The 21,370-nt window shown below is 46.7% G+C and overlaps 2 protein-coding genes across 3 annotated transcripts in view; one reads left to right on the plus strand and one right to left on the minus strand.

Annotated features, from left to right (window-relative positions):
• The first annotated feature begins 1,488 nt into the window (after positions 1-1,488).
• Positions 1,489-21,370, plus strand: part of hpgd (15-hydroxyprostaglandin dehydrogenase) — a 20,495-nt gene continuing 613 nt past the window's right edge. The window contains exons 1-8 of one of the 2 annotated variants that reach the window (XR_014800358.1): positions 1,489-1,736; positions 2,130-2,253; positions 5,601-5,707; positions 9,516-9,612; positions 13,145-13,221; positions 13,310-13,473; positions 15,844-19,241; positions 19,433-21,370. The exon at positions 19,433-21,370 is cut by the window's right edge and continues 613 nt beyond it. Coding sequence is in view for 1 of the 2 variants with exons in the window: in XM_084929858.1 (XP_084785984.1) it covers positions 1,644-1,736; positions 2,130-2,253; positions 5,601-5,707; positions 9,516-9,612; positions 13,145-13,221; positions 13,310-13,473; positions 15,844-15,967 (786 nt within the window). In the remaining variant the exon portion in view is untranslated. Of the gene's footprint in view, positions 1,737-2,129; positions 2,254-5,600; positions 5,708-9,515; positions 9,613-13,144; positions 13,222-13,309; positions 13,474-15,843 lie in introns of both variants that reach the window. The other variant, XM_084929858.1, reaches the window with a different exon arrangement.
• The window catches only part of wdr17 (WD repeat domain 17), a 47,720-nt gene continuing 46,232 nt past the window's right edge, over positions 19,883-21,370 (minus strand). Inside the window, exons 30-32 of the mRNA XM_084929766.1 lie at positions 21,141-21,208; positions 20,928-21,025; positions 19,883-20,318 (exon numbers count right to left, since the gene is read on the minus strand). Of these exons, the coding sequence (XP_084785892.1) occupies positions 20,199-20,318; positions 20,928-21,025; positions 21,141-21,208 (286 nt within the window). The 3' untranslated portion in view covers positions 19,883-20,198. The remainder of the gene's footprint in view (positions 20,319-20,927; positions 21,026-21,140; positions 21,209-21,370) is intronic.

The raw sequence follows: 21,370 nt of genomic DNA on the forward strand, positions 1-21,370 counted from the left end.
TTGAGTTTTTCCTTTCCAGTCACCTTTCTCACTCACTATGTGTTAACAGACCTCTCTGCATTGAATCATATCTGTTATTAACCTCTGTCTCTCTTCCACAGCATGTCTTTTATCCTGTCTTCCTTCTCTCACCCCAACCAGCAGATGGCCGCCCCTCCCTGAGCCTGGTTCTGCCGGAGGTTTCTTCCTGTTAAAAGGGAGTTTTTCCTTCCCACTGTCGCCAAAGTGCTTGCTCATACGGGGTCATATGATTGTTGGGTTTTTTTCTGTATCTATGAAGCACCTTGAGGCGACTTTTGTTGTGATTTGGCGCTATATAAATAAAATTGAATTGAATTGAATTGAAGGAGGAGCTACATACTAACATGTATACATGCATCATTGTTATTATTGTTTATGTCGTGTTGTTGCTGATTCCTTGTATTACTGTGCATGTACTGTTGTATTTGTAAGTGCATACACAGACTTAACTCGCTTCACTTTAGCTTTATCACTACAACACAAACGATTTCCTAAAGATGCATTAATATCTCCCGTTTCTGCTGTCGCCACCTGCTGGCCACCAACAAGAATGCAGGTTTAGGAGAGCAGAGCAGGAGGAACATGTGTCCATCTTTATTATCCAGTTTGTGCACAGCGACCTCACTTCCTGTGATGTTTGCCGTCCAGTCCAGGCTGGCCTCACCTGGCACACAAAGTATTGCCTCTGCTGCTGTTTCAGGTCCTCGGAGATCCCAGAAATCTAAAGAGCGCCTGCTGAACACGCTGCAGATCATCTCCAGATCCAAGAATGAAGGAAGGATGTACGATAAGAAGGTCAAAGGAAGAGAGCGTGTACAGGAAGTCAGAGGAACGGAAGCGTAGCGATGTTCCTCGATCTAAAGTGTGCAGAATATAAATAGTGAAGTTCATGAAGATACAACAGCTTTTCCTTTCCTCGTGTCTTTATTATTTTTAAAGAATAGAAGGAAAACACACTGGAGCGGGTGGTATTTTCACATATTTGGTCAACATTTATCAGCTGCTGGTTCCCATTCAGTGTGAGAGTGGACGTGCAGAGACCTGAAGCTCGCCGTAACGTATCCCCGAGCTGCGCTGCCGCTGTTGTGTAACGCCACTTAAGCCTCGCAGGAGAAAAACCAACGGTGAGGAAGAACAATGAGAGACTGACAGCTCTTTAAAGAAGCTGCTGTCTGAGGTTTTTGGGGGTTTTGTCTCTGACATGTCCTGAAATGCAGACTTTATATAAACAGCAGCACATTTCAGGAGCTCAGGTGTGCTGATCAAACAGGAGGAGGGGAGGAGAAGAAAGGGCGTGGAGGAGGAGCCAGGAGGGCAGGTACAACAAGTTGGATTAAACCTGTAATTATTATTCTACGGAGTTTACTTAACCTCTCCCTCTCTCGCTCTCGCTCTCTCACACACATGCAGTGTTTGTATAGACTGATAAGGCGAGGGGGGAGGAGGGGGGGGGAGGAGGAGGGGAAAACAGCTTAGCCAAAAGAGTAAAAACAGAGCGGTGAGAAAACGTGATTGAGTTGGAGAGAGAGCAGAAAGGTGCAGGAAGACGCAGAGCAGGAGAGGAAGAGAAGAACAGTCACCGAGAGAAGAAGAAGGAGGAAGAGTGCAGCTGTGCTGGGAGCATGTCTCTGAATGGGAAGGTGGCTCTGGTGACGGGGGGTGCTCAGGGCATCGGCAGAGCTGTGGTCCAGTCACTGCTGCAGAGCTCAGCCAAGGTCGGTACTGCTGGAACTTTTGCTTGCAGCTTTTAGTTTCCTTTGATCTGTTGTGTTTTTCATCTTTTCACCTCAAAAGCTTTTTTTCTTCACTGTTTGACTTGTTTTTTAACAGGAGCAGGGTTTCAAAGGTGAGTCTGTGGGTTACCAGGTTAATCTGTAATCAAATCATTGTGAAAGATTCGCTTTATTTCTCTGCAGCAGCACGGGCGTTTCAGAGAGATCGGTCATTTCTCGGAACTTCCTTTGCCATCTGTTTAAGTAAATGAATGTTTGTTTCCGTCTGAGCTGCACAGTTGTGAAACCACAGGACTAATATAGTCTGCTGAACAAAGTAAGTGTTGCACTGTAACCAAAGTGCTGCAGAGTCCATCTCAAAGTTCTGTTCTGCAGGTGGTCATGGTGGACCTGAACAAGGATCTCGGTGAGGAGTGCAAGGCCCAGCTGGACGCCGAGTTCGGAGAAGGAAACTGCACGTTCATTGAGTGCGATGTGGCCAACGGAGATGCGCTGCGAGGTAATTATGCCATGCGTAAGACGCGAGAAAAGAGCTGACGTCACTCTCGTCAAAGCTTTCAGTGTGTCAGTGCGTTTGGCAGCTGTTCAGTTAATTGTGTAATGCAAACGCAGCGCACTGCTGAGCCTTGGACAATCGCCCTGAACGAGGAAGCGGGCTAATTTAATTTATCACAAACCTGTCACCGAGGTCAAACAGAGCTCCGAGTTTTCTCGCCGCTCCCAGAGTCCCGCTCAAACTCAGCCTGTCCTGTGTTTGATTTAGAACCACATGACCTTTTATTTTTCTCCAGTTACCTTCTCCTTTTCTGCTGCTCTGCCGGCGCTGTGTGTGCTAGTGTGTGTGGGGGGGGGGCGTGCCTGGGTGACAAAAAGGAGAAGTCTAGTATTTAAGTGTGTGGAAAAGTGTGTCACAGAGTGAGAGAGAGGAACAAGGATTCATTGTCTGACACTGAAAAAGTCGATCCCTGCAGGCAAACGGCTGTGGAATGCTGTTTGCTGTAGCTCCTGTGTGTGTGTGTGTCTGTGTGTGTGTGTGGTAAGGTGAGATTTACCATGTTTAAATGCACTCATTCATCTTTGCAGCTGTGCGGTTAACAGCTCTGTTTTGTGTCTCTGCATCTTCAGCACTAATTGCGAAGTGTCCAGGTGAGGAATGCGGAAGACACACGCAGGTTTAACCCTCTCCGGTTTTTCCCTCGGGGTCTGTTTCTGCTGTTGCTGTTAGTGTAACCAATCGTGCGCGCCCACATGCAGAGATAAACCGGCTGCTGGCGGCTGATTGCGTAACAGCATGATGTATGTGCCCCTCAGTCACAGCGTGTGCGTTCGGCCGACACGTCTGACAAGTTATTTGGGTGTAAACCCCGTGGTGTCAGGATTCCTGCTCTTTGCTGAACCTGTAACTGAAACACACACAAGCTTTTCATCACACGTAAAGTGAAGTGAGTCCTCTCGAAGACTGCAGTGTGTAGCTACATTTCAGGAAGTAGTCAGGCCACTGACACTTCTTGTGGTGAACTTTAAACATTTTTACAAACTGATCTCTACCTGCTGCTCATGACATCACAGCAAACTGGAAATGTGGACGAGTTTTCCAGCTGGAGGTTGTTTATTTTGACTTGGAGTCTGGCTCTGGTCCTGAGACTGACTTTCTCCTCAGCATTTCACTTTTAATTCAGTTTTATCACCTCGAAGTACTTTTTATTGTACAGTAATACACAACACCAACGGCTGCTGCTACCCCAGACAACCCGGTCCTTGGAGACCCCGAGGTAGAAGAGGTCAGCACAGAGGTCAGCTGGGGGGTGCTTAATGTCAAACCTAGTATGCTTGATACCAAAACAAGACCAGCACATGTAGGTAGACCCAGAATGGAGGATTACATATCTCATGTGGACGATCTGGAAAGTTTCGCTGGGAAAAGCACTGCTGGAATACTCTGCTTAGCCTGATATCACCACAGCCTGTCTTTGAGATAGCACAAGCAGATTATTAAATATTTAGACTCTTCATTCGCCCTTTGTAAAAAAAAACAAAAAAACTAAACATGGTTACGGTACATGTGGGTTCACAGTCATCCTGATCCTGGTATGAAGTTCTTGAGTTGAAGCAACTGGACTTGTTTTTTGTGTTAGTGACGACAGTCCCAAGCACAGAGATTTCCTGCATGGTTTTCCACCAATCCAAAAGCTCTGCTACAGTGACGATTGGCCTTTCTTGGTCAGCTCTATGATGATTGACTCTTCTTGGTCAGGTCCATGACGATTGGCTCTTCTTGGTCAGCTCTATGACGATTGGCCCCTCTTGGTCAGCTCCATGATGATTGGCCCCTCTTGGTCAGCTCCATGATGATTGGCCCCTCTTGGTCAGGTCCATGATGATTGGCCCCTCTTGGTCAGCTCCATGATGATTGGCCACTCTTGGTCAGCTCTATGACGATTGGCTCTTCTTGGTCAGCTCCATGATGATTGGCCACTCTTGGTCAGCTCCATGATGATTGGCCACTCTTGGTCAGGTCCATGATGATTGGCCCCTCTTGGTCAGGTCCATGATGATTGGCCCCTCTTGGTCAGCTCCATGATGATTGGCCACTCTTGGTCAGCTCTATGACGATTGGCTCTTCTTGGACAGTTCCATGATGATTGGCCACTCTTGGTCAGCTCCATGATGATTGGCCACTCTTGGTCAGGTCCATGATGATTGGCCACTCTTGGTCAGGTCCATGATGATTGGCCACTCTTGGTCAGCTCCATGATGATTGGCCACTCTTGGTCAGGTCCATGATGATTGGCCCCTCTTGGTCAGGTCCATGATGATTGGCCCCTCTTGGTCAGGTCCATGATGATTGGCCCCTCTTGGTCAGCTCCATGATGATTGGCCACTCTTGGTCAGGTCCATGATGATTGGCCCCTCTTGGTCAGGTCCATGATGATTGGCCCCTCTTGGTCAGGTCCATGATGATTGGCCCCTCTTGGTCAGCTCCATGATGATTGGCCACTCTTGGTCAGCTCCATGATGATTGGCCACTCTTGGTCAGGTCCATGATGATTGGCCACTCTTGGTCAGCTCCATGATGATTGGCCACTCTTGGTCAGCTCCATGATGATTGGCCACTCTTGGTCAGGTCCATGATGATTGGCCTTTCTTGGTCAGGTCCATGATGATTGGCCTTTCTTGGTCAGCTCCATGATGATTGGCCCCTCTTGGTCAGGTCCATGATGATTGGCCTTTCTTGGTCAGGTCCATGATGATTGGCCCCTCTTGGTCAGCTCCATGACGATTGGCCCCTCTTGGTCAGCTCTATGACGATTGGCCCCTCTTGGTCAGCTCCATGATGATTGGCCCCTCTTGGTCAGGTCCATGATGATTGGCCCCTCTTGGTCAGGTCCATGATGATTGGCCTTTCTTGGTCAGGTCCATGATGATTGGCCCCTCTTGGTCAGCTCCATGACGATTGGCCCCTCTTGGTCAGCTCTATGACGATTGGCCCCTCTTGGTCAGCTCCATGATGATTGGCCCCTCTTGGTCAGGTCCATGATGATTGGCCTTTCTTGCTTGATGATCAGCATCAGTTTGGCTGTACAGCCGGACAGCGAGGGTCCGGGCACTTCCAGAGTTCTTGGTAGTAGCTCGGATAAGTTTGGCGTGTTGAGAATGATGAAGCAGATTAGAGTGTAAACTACATGGTGCTACGATGGTAATGAGGCTCTGTTATAACAGCGAGTGCAGTCTTAATGAGTGAAACACTGTTTACATTCTGATGGGAGCTTGTCATTGATGTTTTTAGAAGTTCCTGTATTAGCGTCTGAAATCACCCCATTTTGATTTCTTGTCTCTGTGGAACAGACACCTTCCAGAACACCGTGGACCAATTTGGCCGTCTGGACATCGTCATCAACAACGCCGGCATCACCAACGAAAAGGACTGGGAGAAGACCATCCAAGTGAACCTGGTGAGATGGCAAACACGCATGCTGCCTTACTGCATGAACGCTTGATCAGACTGATGCCCTGGGGGGTGGTGCATCAGAGGAAGCTCAGCATGCCCGTGATATCTTTCCCCATCAGCACCTCACTGATGCTCACCTGATGGAGGTGCAGCATCTGACCAATCGCAAACATGCATTTTACAAGGGATGATAAATCTGTAAGATAATTGAAGCAGAAACATTTGCAGCTTTATCTCTTTTTGTGCTTTGAGGAAAAACCTGAGGAAGCCTAATCAGAAGTATTCTTATGTGCAGCACTTTGTGATTCTGTATAGAAAGGTGCTATATAAATAACATTTTTATTTATTTATTTATTAAAGTAGCATAGAGCTTTTCCTTTCAGATCGCAACTCAGAGGCTCCAGAGCACACCGCTCTTTTAGATCCTCAGCTCTTCCTGAACTGTGCAGATTTCCCAGGCCATGTGGAATAAGGAATGTCAGGTGTAACCTAACACTCAAAGAAGGCAGGGAGTCAAAACATTTTTTCAAAGTTAGATTGGAATGTGATCCAGATAGAGCCACAGGTCACAACACAAAAGTTTATCCTGTGGCAGCAACTCACTTGAAAATAGTACAAATGTTGCGTGTAGTCGGGGAATGTCAGCCTGTCAGAAGGTGAACGGTTGGATTCTTCTCATGGTGGCGATGAGGCAGCCAAAACTGCAGGTCCAGTTCACGGTGAACTCATCGATCCATGCGTATACATACAGAAACTGAAAGCGGTGACTAAAGTACTATCAGCCTCATCTTCTGACATTTTGTCTTATTATAAATTCAGCCCCACGCTAACCCACTGACATCACACCCTGTGTTGTCCACCTTCATTCTGTGTCAGTGCCAACAGGGGGCGACACCGGCACTTGCTGAATAGATGGCGGAAATGACTTTCCTGATAAGTTCATTGGCTCAGCCAGTCGTTTCTAGTTTGGCTGGTAAAAATAACACTCTGTCTGCGGCTGTTGTTGGTCACCTGTCACAAATACCTGCTCTGTTCACCTTTGACCTCTGTGTTACAGCACAGAGAACCTCCAGCTCTCCATCTAATAGAAAGTAACAACAGCTCAGGTTTAAAGTGAAAAAGGACATGAAAATAGTTCAATCGATATACTTCTTCAGTTTGAAGATCCGGACCAGTTAGACTACTTCAGCTGTTTGTGACTTCACACCAAGCCACAGTGGAAAAACACGAGCTGCGCGTCTTACCGTGGATTTTTCCTGCTGTATAAATAAACATGAGTTTTCCTTATTTTCAGTCACGTATCTCTGCTCCAGCAGTGAAGGCTCATGTTAAACATGACCATACTTCAGATAATAAGGTCAGTGTACAAGTCCTCTCTGTGAGCTGCAGACTGCTCTAAACTCTCGGTTTGTTTATGATGGGCAGCCAATAAGTGAAAAGTTGGCTTAAAGACAGGTTGGCCTTTAAGGGGAGGGGCTAAAGCAGCTTGTTTTAAACTGAGGCACTCATACGGAGGCCCAGTACAGGACTTATCAACTGTATTTGAGTCTGACAGTGGACGGTGATATGGGACTGACACAGTACAAGCACAAGAGGGACTAAAAAAAGCCTCTTTCTTGCTAACAGCACAGCTGGTCGACGATGGGCTCCACCATCGAGGCTCTGTAAAGTCTGGCCAGCCGAGAGACCTGATCTCTTCTCACAACATACCGCTGTGACTCATTGTTCCTGAATTGGCTCCCGTTCACATCAGCTGTTGGAGTCAGACTCCATCCAAGTTCCAGTTCAAGGATACTTTCCTCCACTTAGTTGCATATTTGGGGTGTTTTAAGTTTTCAGATGTGAACTTTCGACTCCAACAGAACTGTATGAAACGCAGATGTGGGACTTAAGATGTGATGGATGTGCATTTCTGGAGCTCGGCATGTTACGTAAAAGCCCTTGCTGTGATAGCAAAATAAAAGTCTGCCCATACAGTCAGTGATGCTTTGGCACTGGTAGCACTGGTAGCACTGGTAGCACTGGATCGGGAGCTGCAGAAAGGGAAATGTGTTGCAGTGGTTTGTATCACATCTGTCTGATAGTGTGTTCATGTAAATGAGGCGTCTTCTTAAAAACAAAGTTAGTCATGGACTTCCTGAGACTGATACTTTTTACATTATTCAACTCAACTTTATTTACACAGCAAATCACAACAACAGTCGCCTCAAGGCGCTTTGTATTGTAAGGTAGACCCTACAATAATACATACAGAGAAACCCAACAATCATATGACCCGCTATGAGCAAGCACTTTGGCGACAGTGGGAAGGAAAAACTCCCTTTTAACAGGAAGAAACCTCCAGCAGAACCAGGCTCAGGGAGGGGCGGGGCCATCTGGGCGGGGTGAGAGAAGGAAGACAGGATAAAGACATGTTTTCCTTAGAAAGTATTATTATAAAGCACTACATATGTATTCATTGCTGTGCAGATGATGCCCACCTATATGTATCTATGAACACTTGAGCAGGAAATGAATCAAACTACCAGCGCATCTTAAGAAAATAAAGACCATCTCTATTTTCTACTCTTAACATAAATTGCTGTATTTCTCAGATTATGATTCGAATTCATATAACTTTATTAATCCCAAAGTTCACAGCCGACCCAGCCTACACTCTCACAGCCTGCTGTCTTTAAACTCTGATTACAAGAGCGGAGTCAAAGCAGAGGTCAGCAAACAGTGAGGTCAGGAAAAAATTCGATGAATAAAAAGAATAAAATAGATTAACAGCGTGCTCAGAGGGAGCGTTTCTGCACTGCTGCACCTTAAACTGACGGTGATGTTTGATTCTATGTTGAGCTGAGTTCCTCATCGACGATCGTATCAGCTGTGTGTCTGGCAGGTCTCTCTGAGCCCGTCTTTGTGTTGTGGTTCCTGTCAGCCCGTCATACATGCTTTAATCATCAGTCACAGCCTGATACTCGGATAAGAGCTGATACACTGCTAACCACTTTAAAGGTGCGCTGTCTCACGCTGTCTCACGCTGTCAGTATCACTTCTCTTTCTTAAGCAAACTTCAGATCTGTCAGACCATTTTCATTCCAACACTGACGTGAGCTAAACCAAAGTAAAAGTTGAATTCATTAAAAAGTTTTCCATCTTTGTTTTCTTGACTCTCGGGTAAGTTCACACCTGGTGCCCCAAAGAGCTGTTTGTCTGTTTGTGCATTGCTGTTGAAGTCGGGTCCATTTATGCAGCCCTGCTGGTCTCAGACTGGGGGAGTGTTTGTGTGCGCGGCCGGGGTGTTGCCTCCTACACGACTCTGTTAGGAGCACATGAGTTTGGTATATTCAGCAGGTCATTGCTGGAGAGGAGACCAGGTGAACACTTCACCTGTGCTCTGAGTCCTGATGCTGCTGGGTGAGTCACCAACATCATGTTCACACCTGACTGCTCACCAAGTGTCTGTGGGCAAGAAACAGACCCAGAGCTGTTCCATCTGCTTTCTTGTATTTGTTGTTATTTGTTGTCCCTCAGTGCTTCATGACTCCATGCCCAAACACTTTTAACCCAGTCTTCATCCAGACCCCCTCCTCCCCCCTATTTTGGGGGCCTATAACATGACAGTAATAATGTGACACTAACTGGAGCTTCAATAACCGCATCATTTCTGTTGCTGTGTCAGCTGTTCTGCCAGATATGTGAGATAAAGAAACAGAAGCTCGTCTTTAAAGCGTGTTATCAGTGGGTTCACACATGTTTAACTTCCTCATCACGAGCGCATGCCTCAGTTTACAGCTGTGAACACTCGTCTTTATCTTTGTCTGCAGACCTCGGTCATCAAGGGAACCTACTTGGCTCTGGAACACATGAGCAAAGAGTACGGCAAGCAAGGAGGCACCATTATCAATGTATCCTCTATGGCAGGTAACACACACACTGACACACACACACGTGCAGAAACATGTATTATTAAAACAACAGACACTCTGCCAGGCTTTCAGATTTCATACAGCGATGATGTTTTTGTTCAGGGATGTTAAAGTTCGCCAAAGATTACACGACAGTCGCGTCCATAAGGCCACGGCGGCGTGTGACTGTGCTTCACCTGAGTCGCTGCTGCGAGCTGCCAGTGGCTCTGAGAAAGAGGCGCCCCCACTCACCACACTCCAAAATCAGCTGACTAATGTTCCCAGTGCAAATACAACAATCAGCTTTTTCTTCCTGTTCATTTCAAAGGGCAGAGGGCAGCGAGTCAAAGGTCAGCAGAAAGCTCAGCTCAGTCTGACCTCATCACAAGGACGTTTTCTGCAGCGGCACACCCGGGCGCGCTTCCTGTCTGTCAGCTTTTCTGCTTCTATTTTGTGCTGCGAGCTGAACGCTGCGCTCACCACTGTGTCTGTGAACCTTCTTCACTGTGCTTGAACCCTGCAGCTCTTTAGAGACCTGCAGCTTAACAACACGACAGCGGAGCGTCAGCACTGACCTCGTCACATACTTGGAAGCAAAATGGTGCCATTCCTTCCCTCGAAAATTGCTGAGTAACAGCAGATATGAATGAGTGATATGAGCTCTAGGAGTGGACCAGCTGGGAGCACCTGGCTCTCTGCTGACTTTCTCCTTTCAGAAAGACGGAGGCTGCGTTTATGTCAAATGTGGCTGTGAGAAATCTGTCCTTCTCTCTGGAGGCCTGGCTCATGGAAACATTCCTCTTCTTCCTTGGATGTGGGTGTTGTGTTAGAAACACATGAAACAAAAAGCAGCTATGACAGGTTGGCAGATATCCACCAGGGCTGTGGATCGCTCCGTCATGGAAAAGTTCATTCTCCTCCAACATCTTCTCTCCATCACAGTCCAACACAACAAAGACGAGTCCCGAGCTCTGCTGGTGTTTTATTGTCCTCATGCTGCTCTTTAAAGGCCTGCGAGAGCCGTAATCTTCCTCTACAACATCCCACGCAGAGCTGTGCTCCGAGGAAGCTGCGTTTTCTGTGGGATTAGCGCCGTTTATGAGACCAGAGCACCTTGAAGGCTGTGAGAACACTTTGGGATGTCCCCTCATGCAACGGCAACGTGCTTCATTGGAGCAAATAAACTCCACGTAGGCGATGATTAGATGAGACAGATTATAGTGAGTTCCTGTGTGGTTAGATTAAACACACACACACACACACACAGACACACACACACACACTCCTCATTATGTTGCTGTGACTCGTATCTGCTGTCCTCCGCTGTCCCGCTGCAGGCTGCAGATCCAGGGTTGACCCTTCCTTGGTTGTTTTCGTGGCCTCGGGTCTGGGCAGAGGTCTTCGAGCAGGTGTTAGGTTCCAGGTCAAAGGTCGTACTGCTCTGTGCCGTAAAAATATTTGTGTTTCACAAAGATTCTGAGTGATGTTCCTGTGGGAAAGCTCCCAGCTACAGATCGGCTGACAGTTATTAGAATGGACTTCACGTCACGCCCAGGCAATGTGACACAAAGCTCAGCAAAGCCAGGATATTTTCTCTGTGGTCGCACGACGGTGGTTATCAACCCGATAAAGAGAAGATCAGATAACCTTTATTAGTCCCACGCATGGGAAATTTGTTTTGTTACAGCAGTGCAAAGTTGTATAGAAGAATTAGAGAAAGAACACTGGAATAATATATCTATGAGACACTGTACACAATAGAATAGAATACAATAAAATACTGTATACAATCGAATAAAATAGAATACAAATGCTATATACAATATGAGTATAATACAACGATGCCAGAAAGAGTTTTGCACTTAGTGTTATTGCACATGTGTGGATGTGTTTGATCAGTTGGAGTCTTTGTTGTGGAGTCTGACAGCAGTGTGGAGGAAAGACCTGTGAAATGTCTCCGTCCCACACCGTGGGTGCTGCAGCCCCTGAAGGAGCTGCTCAGTGCTGTCACAGTCTGCTGCATGGGGTGGGAGATGTTGTCCAACAGTGATGACAGCTTAGCCACCGTTCTCCTGTCACTCACCACCTCCACTGGGTCCAGAGGGCATCCTAGAACACAGCTGGCCCTGGATCAGCCTGTTCAGTCTCTTCCTGTCCCCGGCAGAGATGTTGCCGCCCCAGCAGACCACACCGTAAAAGATGGCTGAGGCCACCACAGAGTCATAGAAGGTCTTCAGGAGTGGGCCCTCCACTCCAAACGACCTGAGTCTCTGCAGCAGGTACAGCCTGCTCTGCCCTGTCCTGTAGAGGGCGTCTGAGTCCAGTCCAGTTTGTTGTTCAGATGAACACCAAGCTACCTGTAGCTGTCCACAGTCTCAATGTCCATAACTTGGATGTTCAGTGGTTGCAGTGGAGGATGTTTGTGCCTGTGGAAGTCTACCACCAGCTCCTTGGTTTTACTGGTGTTGATCTGGAGGTAGTTCTGCTGGCACCAGTCCACAAAGTCTTGAGTCAGTCCTCTGTATCCTTGTCGTCTCCATCAGTGATGAGGCCGACTATTGCAGAGTCATCAGAGAACTTCTGCAGGAAGCACTGGGTGGAGTTGTGGGAGAAGTCTGCAGTGTAGATGGTGAAGAGGAACGGAGCCAGAAGCGTTCCCCGTGGGGCCCCGTACTGCAGACGACCCTGTCCGACACACAGCCCTGAGTCCTCACATACTGGGTTTCCTGATCGAGCCCCGAGGCCGACGCTGTCGATGTCATTTCCTGTTTTTATCCCAGTTTCTCAGAGTTTGAACGGACCGATGAGGAGATGAACCATCACCGGGTCATGTGACACTGGTCCAGCTGTGATGTGTGATCTGTGTGGATTACAGATGATCCGTTTGGTCAATAACAAAGTATTTTTCTATCGGCTTTGTTCAGAAACATATCTGATTAACGTGGAGCCGCTCAGACAGGCTCAGAGTCACACTGACGATTCTCAGGCACGTTTTCATCGTCTGTGCTTCATGTCAGAATTTAATCTGTTTGTTTTAATCACGCATCATGATGTCGATCTAGCACAGCTCAGCCTACACTAACAGCAGACATGTGGTAATCATTTCACCCTCATCTCACTGGTGATAACATCAGTGTGTGTGTGTGTGTGCGCGCGTGTGTGTGTGTGCGCGTGTGTGTGTGTGTGTGTGTGAGTGTCTGTGTTGTTCTTTTGGATGTGGTCACATGACATTTGTGCAGCCAGGTTGCCGGTCGTTGTCTTTGTTGTCGTCTCGTCATCGCACTGTGAGGACAAAGTAAAGGAAATGTGTATTTCTTATGAAAGCCTTCGGTTCATGGAGCTCAAAAAAGCAGCGAGTCACGTGGTGACTGTTTCATCAAAGACAGGATGCTCGGACGGGTCTCTGAGTCGGGTTTAATCCCAGTAAACCCGGATCGGCTGAGCCTGCGGCGTTTAAAACGAGGTGCAGCTGCAGCAGCTGCGTTTGGCCTGCATGTTACAAACTGTGATAACATCGTGTTTTTCCCTCTGGGTCTTTCCTTTTTCAGCCTTCATGCATTCCCCTCACCAGCCCGTCTACACGGCCACTAAACACGGAGTCATCGGCTTCACCAGAGCGATGGCGGTAAGACGCATACACATTAGCGAAAGCGCAGCACGAAGCCTTTCGGGATGAGAGGGCCGCTCAGCAGCTCGTTCTCGTGTCGCTGCAGGACGCGGCCATTCAGGGCGACTACGGCGTTCGCATCCACGCGCTGTGTCCGGCCTTCGTCGACACGCCCCTGCTGCAGTCGGTGGAAGACGAGGACAACATGGGCAAGTTCGTCAAGTTCAAGGACGACTTCAAACGGAGCATGAGCAAGTTTGGAGTTCTACAGTAAGTCCATGTGTCAGTCAGCAGCAACGATCACCAAAACTGATGCAAACGTGTTTATTAAGGTGCCTGTTTAAAGCCTCGTGTGGACGATAGAGGAACTGCAGTTTTTGGCACATCAGCGTTAGCTCCAAAGTTTGGCGCTTGTTGCTGCTGCAGTGTTTCATGTGTGTTTTAAACCTCCTGCAGATGAACGTTGGCACATTGCAGTCCGATCTGGTCTCACCTCAGCTGTCTGCGCTACAGCAGCAGCTGGTCTCAGCTGAGTGCGCTCAGGAAGATCAGAGGTCTGGGTGAGGACACGACATTCAGCTTCATATGAATGAAGCTGGAAAAGTGAGAGACCTGCCTGCTCAGCACGGATCAGATCTGTTCTTAACTCCGCTTTAAACCCGTCTCTGCTCTGATTGCATCACTGCTGTTTGAAAGACTTCTTCTCTTTCAGGAAACCCGATGAAGCGTTTGGAGCGGTTCAGTCCAGCTGTGAGAGACGCTGAACAGTGTCCACACTGTGCAGAGAGCACGCTGTGTGCAGTTTGCTCAACGCTCTGAAAGCTCTGCAGGAGGGAATCATTTAGTGTCAGAGGAAATTGAGTCCAGATGACTTCCTGAATACATGTGGATATATGCATCTGTACACCCACTGACTCGCTGAAAGAGGGCAGAACAGCAGCTGTAGCGTTTTTAGGGAATGTGGTGTTTACTTGTGTTAGTCACTCTGTAAAAACTCGACCTGCCTTTGGAGACAACAGTAAATCCCCATGATGTAAATCATTACATTTTAGTTCAAGGTTACAGTGAGTTTAGTTTGAGTAAAAGCTTTCTCAGTGACTTCTGAAAGGCTGAACTCTGGAAACAAAGGAAACGGCCAACATGGATCCACAGTCCTCCACGATGTTACACAGTTGCCTAAATAAGGATTCAGACTCCTGACTGAGGTTCTCCTTCCTCAGATTAAGATTAGGAAGCGTTTATAGTTTAGACCATAGGTGTCAAACTCTGGCCCGCGGGCCAGATTTGGCCCGCAGCCTAATTACATTTGGCCCGCGAAGCCACACCAAATTACTATTAGAGCTGGCCTACTGGTATTATACAGCTAATATATATATTGTTTAGTATTAAGCTTTGCTTGTTCCATATTCAGTTTTTCAGCAAAACGTGTTTGAGTCCATAAGAAAAGATTCATTCTTATATCTGGAGGAAGATTTTTTTTTCAATAAATATTAATGTTAGCCCGCGACTTTGTTCCAGTTTTGAAATTTGGCCCGATGTGTATTTGAGTTTGACACCCCTGGTTTAGACTAATGTCAGTTTGAGGATAAATATGATGTGATGGTGGCACTGAAGTGGCTGCAGTGGGTTTGAGATGAGAGTCGTCTGTAGTCAGTGTTGACATTTGAATCAAGAATGTTCTTAATTTGACTTAAATCATGGAGATAAGTTACGGGAGGATAGTTTGTTAGGGTAACCCGCTGGGTCGGCCTTTATGTTCAGGCGAGTTCAAATATTTGAATCAAGTTGTTATGGTTACAGTTGTTTGTTGAGTCACATTTAAATCCAGTTAAGAATTACTTTGACAGAATTTGAATTAAGTAGATGAGACAGGATGATCCAGTAGGTTCAGCAAGTTTAAAGAGCCCATTGAAATCAGTTGTTTGGATTAGTTTGGATTCTGTTCTGGGAGCCAAGATAATCCATCGATTTAGCATTTAATCTATGGATATAGCCCCAATCCAGGTCTTTATGTCTGTAAGACATTCCTACAGTTTAACTCATTGGTGTGTGTTATCTGGCTTCATGGACAGATAGAGCTGGGTGTCATCTGCATGGCAGTGTAAATGTATGCTATGTCTTCTAATGATGCTGCCTAAGGCAGGGGTCTCGAACTCCAGGCCTCGAGGGCCGGTGTCCTGCAGGTTTTAGATCTCAACCTGGGTCAACACACCTGAATCAAATGATTAGTTCATTACCAGGCCTCAGGAGAACTTCAAGACATGTTGAGGAGGTCATTTATCCATTTAAATCAGCTGTGTTGGATCAAGGACACATCTAAAACCTGCAGGACACCGGCCCTCGAGGCCTGGAGTTCGAGACCGCTGGCCTAAGGGAAGCATGTATAATGTAAACAGAATTGGTCCTAGCACTGAACCCTGTGGAACTCCACAATTAACCTCAGTGTGTGAAGAGGACTCTCCATTTACATGCACAAATTGTATATTTTTACCTTATTTTAAACATTGCTGTAGATAATGATGTGTCTGTGGGATGACTTGTTTCTCTAATGGTTAAAATTTAATTTGTGAAGAAAGTCATGAAGTCGTAATTTGTGATGCAAAAACAACAGCGTGTGTTTTTCTTCTTGTTGACCTGCAGGCCGTCGCTGATAGCAGAGGGCATGATGAGGCTGATCACGGACACCAGTCTGCACGGAGCGGTGATGAAGATCACCTGCTCCAAGGGAATCCATTTCCACACCTATGAGCCCATGTCGGCCTGAGCTCCACACTCAGGATTCACATGCTGAAGGAAAGATGCAGCGCTCTAACCCGTCTGACTGCAGCTCACCAGAGACGCTCGGGACGACACGTGGATGCTGCAGGAGCTTCAGTCAGAACTGCGTCTGTTTGGATTCTAATCTTTTTTATTTAATAATCATCTGCATAATATGAAAACAGTGATCATACAAACAATATCCAGCAAGCCAAAGTTACAGATGAGTTTTTTCGTTTTTAGCTAATTGTTTGTGCGTCACAGGAAACGCTGGACCGTCACTGTGGTCTGCCTCAGAGATGACGGCTTCTTTGATTAGTGTTATTTAAAGAACTGTAACAGTTACTCTTTTACAGCTGGTTTATGTGACGTGTAAACACAAATAAATCAATAAATATGGAGTTTTGATAACCTTTATTGATAACCTAAACAATAATTGTATGTTAACATTTGTAGTTTCACAATGTCTGTTTATTTTCCGTGTTTTAATATTTATTCACAGCCAATACGTGGTATACGAGGAGTGAGGTCACAGTATGCACATCACCCATTGGTTTGTAAAATCCAGTTTTTAGACTGCAAGCTAGCTTGGTTAGCAACGCGTGTACATGGACTGTAAGGATTAAAGACGCCTTGCCACCCTAACTTCTTGAACGTGGAACTGCTGGGGCAAGAAGTTTGCATAATTAGGGGCGTGGCCTCTTTGACGGAACAGGCCGATGGCCACACAGGTGGCTGTAGCTGCTAGCTGTCTGCTAGCTTCACCTTTGCTAACTGGAGTCCCTGAACAGACACCTGTGAACCGTTGTTGGAGCCTTCTGGAGCATTTTTAATGTCATCATGTGAGGTTACTGTAGTAACAGACTGTCCAAGAAGGCGGAGCTCCAGGTTTAGTGCCTGCACTAATTAGCATAAGGTCACCTCTAAGATGGCATGAGCCAAAAACAGGCATTAAGTCTGCACACAGTGGGTAATTTCAAAGTTGTTGCTTCCATCTTTATCCACAGTATCCGGTCGTTAAGTGATGACGTGACGAATCCTACTTCCAGGCCTAAAGTAGTCTGCGTTTAATATGGCTTTTGTGTTGTTAACACGTTTAATGTTTTGTATTTTCTTCTATTTAATCTCAAAAAGCTCCTAAAACAGTCAGTGATCACTGTTGACCTCCCTCGGCTTTGATTACCGCTAATCATTTATTCAAGCTCAGTTTGTAAAACCTTAGGATGTAACTACAGCCCAGCCCATGCAGCAGTATATGAATGACTAACCTTGTATTGTGGATGGATTATCTCAGTTGTTCTCCTGGCTGAAGTTTGGTCCTTTTACAGCATCCTGCCATGCGATTACATTTTTTCCTGACCACCGAGAACACTCACGTTAACTTTTATCAAGTGGAAAAAAAGTTAGCTTGTTTATATTATGCTAACATAGCTGTGTCGCTAGCGGTCACGTAGCACATCATTATATACCAGCTAGCCAAACTTCAGTAACCCTACAAACGTCACTGCTGTTTAGTTTTCTGTCTTCATTTATGTTGGAAGTGATAACAGAGCTGTACGTTTGAATTGTTTCCAAAACCCCGCAGTCAGGACATGCTATATTGTATTTAGATAGAAGCTAGCGAGCTAACTTCCTGCTAACTTCTAACTCCGTTAAATGTCATAAATTCTGTTTTCATGGATGCCTGGATGTTAAACTCAGTTGTTACACCTGGTAGAGCAGAACGCTGATCATTTTATTAAAGATGAAAGACTTTAGACAGTTTTTCAACTCTCAGTAATGCCATAGTGATCGTTTGATATATGGACCTGCAGCGGAGTTTAGGCCCAGACGGCTAGTGACGTCAGACTTAAAGACCGGAAAGGAAAGTGTGTGGAAATGCTTAGTAGTCTTTGATATTCTTCATATCAAATATTACACTTCCAACTCGATCTCCCATTTAAACACAATAACGGCGGCGCTACACTAAAATTATTCCTCCTGCAGATGTGTTTCCTGGACTTGAGCTGGTTTTTATTCTGATCTTCTTCTTGTGTGGCTTGAGGAACATATTTGATACTCATCACTGTGTCAGTCCAATACAGAAAAACGACTGTGGCAGCAGCATGCAGCAACTTTATTTGTACAGCGCAATCCTTTGTGCGTCTTTATCTCCTCTGAACTGTGGGCTGGGACACAGCGTCAGTCAGCCTTAGCCCTGTTTTCACTGTTGATATTCCTCATAAATCCTTGGCCAATTGAATCCTTTCACCGTGGTGAAAATGTTGGCTTTTTCCCAAACTGGGTGCTCTCCAAGAACCCGTGTGTGGTTTGCATGAAGTCACAGGTTGTCATGAAGAGACGAGTATAAACAAAGAGGTTCGGTGAGGCTGATCTCACAGCTGCTGTGCTGAAGTTTCCCTGTGAATGAATCCACAAAGACATGAAATGATTTGTGGTTATGATCGTTGTCTTTTACTGGTCTGGCTCTCCAGTTATCGTTCTACAGTCTTTGGTCTGTAGAATGATTGGTCCCCGACATTTAAGTCTACTTTCTTCTGACTGGCTGCCCCTCACAGAAATTTGAATAGAAAGTGGGTGGAGCTTGTCTTCTTACAATGACAGTATCAGGGAGTGTACCCAGGCAAACTGTGAGAAACCAAGTGTTCAGAGCAGTTTGCAGCCTGAGCTCAGGAGTAATGTTAACACAGTGCTCCCTTGCTATATATCTTTTGCGGCTGTCGCAATTTTGCATGCTTTATTATTGTTTTTACAGCCCATTGTGTTCTGCGTCCTGATTGGCTGTAAATCAATCCTGTGCCGTGTCTCCTGTACAGTACAGAATGCGTTCAGCTTGTCGATCGCTAGCAGTGTGACAAAACGTTGGACTTCTCGACATGCTGAGGGAAGGTAGAAGTTACTGTATTTTTTTGGACCATAAGGCACAGCGCATTAAAAGGCGCACTAAGCAAAACAAAACAGTCAGATAAGTCAAACTTTACTCAACTCATTCTTCTTGCTTCCTCCACTTCCGTACCATTGAACACAACAACAGTGGCCTCAAGGTAGATTGGACAATAATACATACAGAGAAAAACCCAACAATCATATGACCCCCTATGAGAAGCACTTTGGTGACAGCGGGAAGGAAAAACTCCCTTTTAACAGGAAGAAACCTCCAGCAGAACCCCCCCCCCCACACACACACACACACACACAGCCCCCCTCTTCTCTTCCTGTTAAAACAGTTCTTCTTTCCTCCTGTCACCAAGTGCTGCCAAGAGAGGGTCGTCTGATTATTTGTGTTTTCTCTAATTTGTTGGATCTTTGCCTTTCAATAAAGCATTTTGAGGAGATGCCAGCATGTCTGTATTCACATAAATGAATAGTCCTGAGCCGCCCTAATATTATATAACTGTGTGTGGACAGATTCTTTCATTGTGTCTTTGTAGATCTGAGAGAGGAAGTCAGGAGGGTCAGTAAAGTATGTGAGGGTGGTGCAGGAGATGTGAGGACAGAGGTGAGGTGTGTGGTAGGAGTGACAGATGGGTTCAAGGTGGGGGTGGGATTACATCAGGGATCAGCTCTTAGCTCCTCCTTGTTTGCAGTGGGGATGGACAGGCTCACAGGTGAGTCTCTGATGTTTGCAGATGATACTGTGATCTGTTCTGAGAGTAGGGAGCAGGTGGAGGAGAGCCTGGAGAGGTGGAGGTACGACATACGTGTGTGAATGAGAGGCAGACAGGTGGAGAGGTGAACATGCCAGGCAGCAGGAAAGGAGGAAGACCTCAGAGAAGATTGGTGGATGTAGTGAAGGCGACATGCAGAGAGTTGGTGTGGCAGAGGAGGACGCTGGGATAGAAGGAGGCAGGTGGTCCACTGTGGTGACTCCTAAAGGGAGCAGCTGAGAGAAGATTAACATGAACACAAAGAAAGTCTCCCATAAATACTCAGTGGTGTCTTTATTCCAGTGCTTTCTTTGTACAGTAGAAGAACTCAGATTTATACCCTGTATGTACATGATCACATTGTGGGAAATGAAGCGGGAGTCCTACCCAGTACGACACATTCAACACCTCCTCCTCCACACATGAAGCACGATTGGTTGGCTACATTCTCATCACGTAACAGCTAACCAATATCAAAATCTACAAAAGCTTTGAGCTTCTCTGAAGCTTCAGTTGGAAAAAGTGTTTGAGCTTCAGCCGCTGGTGTCTGTCTCATCGCCGCCGTGACCGTCTTCCTCTTCTTCGTGTGTGTTAAAAGGGGTTGATGCGGAGTCCCGTCCCCAGCGGGGAGAAGGGGTTGACCTTCGCCCACATTAAAGCATCGTTGAGTGAGATGGCTGATTTATTGTCCTCCAGCAAAAACACCGGACCCTGAGCATTCAAACAGAGCAGACAGAGCTTTGGACACATCAGTGCAGAAACACACGTCGGGTAATCAGAGCTCGTGGGGACATCTAATGGGTGTGATGACCATAACCTTACTGTAACCCAGTGGTTCCCAAACTTTTTTTGCTGGGCCCCCCTTTGTTTTACAAGTATACGGGTGATTTTGAAAAGCAGCTGTTCCTTCCACACGTAAACGGCGTTTCGAATCAGCGCTGCTCCCGACAGGGAAAACCAACCCTGCAGGGAGACCTACCTCGGCACTTGTGCAGGTGAAGCCAAAGGGCAGATTTGCTTCACCATATTTTCTAGTCTTTGGCTTAAAATGAAGTTGGTTTGGAAACATATTCAGCGATGCTTCATCTCCTGCTTTGCGTTTGTGTGGGCGCCCCGTGCTAGCGGTGTCCAAGCGTTTTGTTTTTTTTCCCTTTTCATGCCGCGCCCCCCCTGCAATGGCTCTGCGCCCCCCCTAGGGGGCGGGCCCCACACTTTGGGAAGGTCTGCTGTAACCTGACACTAAAACCACATTTTGAGTCTCAAAAATGCCTTCAATGCTGTGGGATTTTGGTCCCCACAAAGATGTTAAAACACACGCACCTGTATTCTCTGCCCGGTGAAGCAGGACAGCTGGAGGTCTGAGTGACTCGGCAGGTTGGAGCCCGTCACGTAGTCAGCACCGCAGAGGAGCAACGCACCTGAGAGACGCAGGAAATGGTTTAATGTTGTCATTATCATTAACACGACGCTTCTTTCCTCGCCCTCTGAGCTGCAGCTGGTGATGCGGCGCTCTGAGGCGTGAGGACTGTTTACCTTTGTGGCTCGGCTGGATTCTCCTCTGCAGGCAGCTGAACTCTTCTCTTTGACACTCTGACGGGGGGCTGTTGGAGACAGACGGACAGGAAGGAAGCACGTTTGCTGTGAGTGTGTGTGGACATGAGGACTGCGTGATAACAGCAGCATATTCTGCATAACTACAGCTCACAGAAGACGGTTTACAGCATCAGTGCGAGCCGAGCTGAAGGCACTCGGTCATGCTTTGT

This window comes from Perissodus microlepis, chromosome 6 (genome assembly GCF_051167445.1).
Source record: "Perissodus microlepis isolate ML-2025 ecotype Zambia chromosome 6, ASM5116744v1, whole genome shotgun sequence".
Classification (NCBI taxonomy): Eukaryota; Metazoa; Chordata; class Actinopteri; order Cichliformes; family Cichlidae; genus Perissodus; species Perissodus microlepis.